This window comes from Paramisgurnus dabryanus, chromosome 20, assembly GCF_030506205.2.
Source record: "Paramisgurnus dabryanus chromosome 20, PD_genome_1.1, whole genome shotgun sequence".
Classification (NCBI taxonomy): Eukaryota; Metazoa; Chordata; class Actinopteri; order Cypriniformes; family Cobitidae; genus Paramisgurnus; species Paramisgurnus dabryanus.
The window spans coordinates 7,237,792-7,242,467 of NC_133356.1; the positions used below are offsets into that span (position 1 = coordinate 7,237,792).

Here is a 4,676-nt window from a genome sequence, read left to right on the forward strand (position 1 = left end):
ATTTTGTATTTTTGTCCGGCACTGTTCCGATTTATCATCACGTCCAATTTATTTGTCTTTTTCTGGGACGAAAAACAAATGGCAGTCATAAGTCCTAGAAATAAAATTGAGACATTACTCAAAATAATGGCCCACAACAGGTCATTTCTTGTGGCAGAAAACAGGAAGAAGATTGACAAATTGTCATAAGACTACGGGTTTCATTGCATGGTTAAAGATGCAACGATGTACATGTGAACTTGAAATTGACAGCAGTCAAAATGTTTATGGCTCTTTACATTTTTATTATACTTTGAATGGCAAAAATAAAGTTTTCCATTGCCCCAATCCCCACAGCCCCGAATGATTCTTTCAGACTTAACATAGAAGCGACATCGATAGTTTTACAAAATAATTTCATTTACAAAATGCATGAGGAAACATGAGGATTTGCTGTTGAGGTTAATGTTATATTTGCTGCTTCCGATCGGCAGTCTTCAGGTCTGAATGTGTGGTTCTCTTATTGTACCAGTCCAGGACTTGTTTCAATACATTTATTGATCTACAATTTACAAGAAACATGTCAAAGTCTCGCCTCGGAGGCCAAAACACATTATGTACATCTCCAAGCTAACATCTTTCATCAAAGTTTATTTTCTATGTACAGTGCAAACGTTTACGTCATAGGCAACCACATTTTTTTTCTTTAAGACGTTGTTTTAGTATTATGCTGATGTCCTACTATATTGTGTAGATGGAAAACCTATGATGGTCACAGATGTTTTCTTGCGGTCAAACCGTCCTCAGAGAGGCTAGAAGAGAAAAGAGCAGAATGTGGATTTACTTGCACAGGATGTAGTTTAACAAATTATATCAAACTGTTATAACATCACTAGCCCTGCATCTAACCTACCAATGGTAAATGATTCAGAAGTCGATCTACGGTGACGTCATCATAGCTCTCTCGATAAGTGGTCTCTCCACCAGTCGATTCTTCCTGTACACTGGGTGGGTCTTCTTGACTGAAGATATGAAAATAAAAGTTTGAAAAAGTACACAAAAAGTGTTTAGGACAATGCAAGTCATGTGAAAAAAAAAAAACATTTCAGGGAGTTAAAAATAAAGGAGCATAACAGAACTATTTTTGGTTCCTCAAAGAATATTTTGGCCATTTTTTCTTAAGTTTCTAGAATCTAAAGAACCTTTTTTCACAACACAGATGTTAAAGGGATAGTTCCTTCAAAAATGAAAATTCTGTCATCATTTACTCACTGTCATGTTGTTACAAACCTGTATAAATGTCTTTGTTCTGATGAACACGAAGGAAGATATGTTGAGGAATGTAAACAAACCCGTCATGAGCCCCATTCACTTCCACAGTATTCTTTTTTCTTACTATGTAAGTGAATGGGGTTCATGATTGGTTTCGTTACAAACATTCCTCAAAATATTTTCCGTCGTGTTTATCAGAACAAAGAAATACATTTTTGGGTGAACTATCCCTTTAAGGGTTCTTTATGGAACCATTCAGGCACAAATGGTTCTTGTATGGCATCATGAAGCATCTTTTAAAGAGTGTATATCACTATATAGATAACATCTATGTACAAAATGTGTGGCCTGTGAAAGCAGGGGTGAGTGTTTTTTTCATACAGTACCTTCTTTTTCCTGTGAGAACAGAGTTGAGATATTTCTTCACGGCCATCTGCTTGCGAAAGCGGCTGTAGTTATCTGTGAATATTGCATCTGAATGACGCTTCATCGGTGCCTGGTCTTCCATCAAATCATCACTAAAATTACACAGGAAACATCAGAAATACATTACATACTTTACTGAAAACACAATGTACAAGATTGTGTGTGATTCATATCAAAATATTGATATGAGAGATCATGAGAAAGCATTTTGCATTTGCTTTTGTTAATTTCTTAGACTTTCTGATATAAAGTACAGTACGGAGCAAGTGTCCAAGTATTGACCAATAATCATTCAATGAATTTGCATAAGTGTCAATGTTAAACTATTTTACAAGAATTTTAAATAATTCTTAGTTACCATATTAATCAATTATTAACAGATCTGATTTTGCTGATTTTTAAGCAAGGGATAGTAAAATTTTAAATCAGGCATCTATTTAAAAATGAAATCTAATTCAGATTTAAAATCTTGAATCTGCTCTTGATAACCAAATATAAATATAAGACAGTTAAATTAGTATGCATGTGCAGATTCCTCACCTCTCTGCTGAAAGACCAACTAAACCAGCCTGTTTGAGTTTACTATCTAGACCCCAAGGTGGTTTTCACAAGCTTATCTGGTTTAACTAGTTTTTGAGGACATTTGGCGGACTAGCTAGATCAGTTGAACACTTACCTACCTAATAAAGGTGATTAAAAGGTTTTTCACAGCGATGCCATAAAATAACCATTTTGAACGAAGCATTTCTTTCATACATTTTTATAATCTAAACCTTTAATGAAACAGAAAGGTTCTTCTGATGTTAAAGGTTCTTTATGGAACCAAACAGCCCCAAAATTCTTCCCAGCAAGCAATTTTGGCTAAAACGAGAAAGTCTAATAGACGTCTAACCATATAGCCCAAGAATAGACGATGTTTATACATTTAGAAGATGTAAAAGAAATTAAAGCAAACGCTTTGAACACCTGTAGACTTTGCTTACATGATAGAATATAGTACTTCTCCAAGTTATTTATATACCAAATTTAAGCTTATTTAAGAGGATTATTCATAGCTCGACTTGGGTCTATAGTTAGTCTCGTTTTTTGCTTGCTGGGTTCTATGGCATCGCTGTGAAGAATCCATAGCACTTCTTTTTGTAAGAGTTTGGCCAAGACCCATAAACCAACTTGGGCTGGTTTAAGATGTTTTGTTCAAAAGGATTTCTTCTCTAACATGTTCGGTCTAGATTGTTAACATCATACATTAGCATAAATAAAGTGATGATTTACCTGACTCGCTTTCCAATCAGTGACTCCAGATATCGTCTGGCAGACAACTGACCTAAAAGTTTACTGTATCCACTTGTGAAGAGACCATCTGCATGTCTAGGATCTCTGCACAAAAACACAAAAGCAGCTCCTAAGAACATCATCACATCCTCTTTTTCAGTCGCTCTTGCAGTTCATTTGATTTGGTCTAAAAGCTGCTTGCTTTAATCATTTAAATGCATTTTACAGTCCCCCTTACAAAAAAGTTACCATGGTTACCACAAATTCCCTCAATATACCACAATCACTTATTATTGTCTCCCATCAATATGATAAAGATATAAAACACAATGACAGAATCACAGAGCTTCTAACACTGTGAATTATTTACTTTTTTTATAACATCAGGAGAAACCTATGATTTCCATCTCCATAGTAAATTTCTCAGGTTTTGTAAGAACTGCCAACAGTAAAGCATTCAGGGGTAGAAATAAATAACCTTAATCAAAGAATACAATATAATAGCATTGTATTATATTGTATATACTGTATAATACTTTTAAACTATGATTTAGGATACATTTTATAATAAATAATTTTATACTGACTTGAAAACACAGGGGCGTGTTTGATTGAGACTAAATACTGAATTAAATTTAATTTAAATTAATTAAATATCTAATAAGAGGTCGAAAAAATCACTTTTGTGTTTTTTTCATTATCTTTTCTGAGGAGATTCACCTGCGCTCCTGTGCGCTCTGATGTCGCAACCAAAGCGCGCGCTTATCCCCTCTCATGAAACAACATAAAAAAAAGTTAATTTTGTTCTTGGTTTATTGTATTGTAGAGGTCTTACCTCATGGAGGCGTAGGGTAAACTTAGGGTCCGGGCATAAAAAACACTGCAAACGGTTATGAAGAGCAAAAGCTGAGAGCCGTTCCTCACGAGCATCGCTTTAAACCTGCGCGTGTATGCATACATGTGTTAGTTTGCATAAAATACAAATGCAACTTAAAAAAAGATAACTAAAAACATTTATCAAACACCAGTAAGAATTAAGTCACTCGAAACTTGCAGAGAAATGTGTAACCTAATTCATTAATTTATTCATAAAATAATTCGTAAATAATTGCGCTTTATTTCTATGTCATTAGAGTTTGCGCAGAGTTTAAGATTAGTTTAGTTGTTGAGTAAATAAATTCTTTATCATAAGACAATATTACTTAAATGACAAAAATATCAAGAGAATGTTACATGTGGACATAGCCAACTGCGTAATTGTAAACGTATAGACAATGTATTGAAATAACCTCCATATAACAAATGTAGCATAAATGTAAGTGAAAACGTAATAAATTGAATGAAAGGAACTTACATGTGCAAAAGAGATGTGATCCGCGCAGCTGAAACAGTCAAAGCTCCAAAAGTTAGCAGGTGATTTGTTTAAGTTCCTTTAGTTGCTCGTGCGTCTCTTTGAATAGTCTCTCCTCTCGCCTGGTTTTATATTGCTGAATACTTTCCATCACACAGAAAGACAATCAGATTTGATAAGCGTTAATACGTCACGAAGAAAGTCCCATTGGGATGCATGTTGTGTTCGTCATTGGTCGGCTGGCATGCTCAGTTCATGAAGCCAATACGCGCGCACACTGGTGAAATTAGGTTTGCGTCTGCCCAAAATGTTTTGTGTCAATCCTGGTGATTCATTCGGTGCATGGGTGGCCTTTTTCCAAAGAAGTTTGGAAGAT

General features: G+C 34.9%; 1 protein-coding gene across 1 annotated transcript; it reads right to left on the reverse strand.

Annotated features, from left to right (window-relative positions):
- Positions 1–519: 519 nt before the first annotated feature.
- Positions 520–4,460, reverse strand: vip (vasoactive intestinal peptide). Its single transcript, XM_065297503.1, has 6 exons — positions 4,304–4,460; positions 3,785–3,889; positions 2,950–3,054; positions 1,638–1,769; positions 893–1,001; positions 520–791 (listed from the first exon to the last, which is right to left on the reverse strand). Coding segments are annotated over exons 1-6 (462 nt in total). The 5' UTR covers positions 4,306–4,460; the 3' UTR covers positions 520–782.
- Positions 4,461–4,676: the final 216 nt, after the last annotated feature.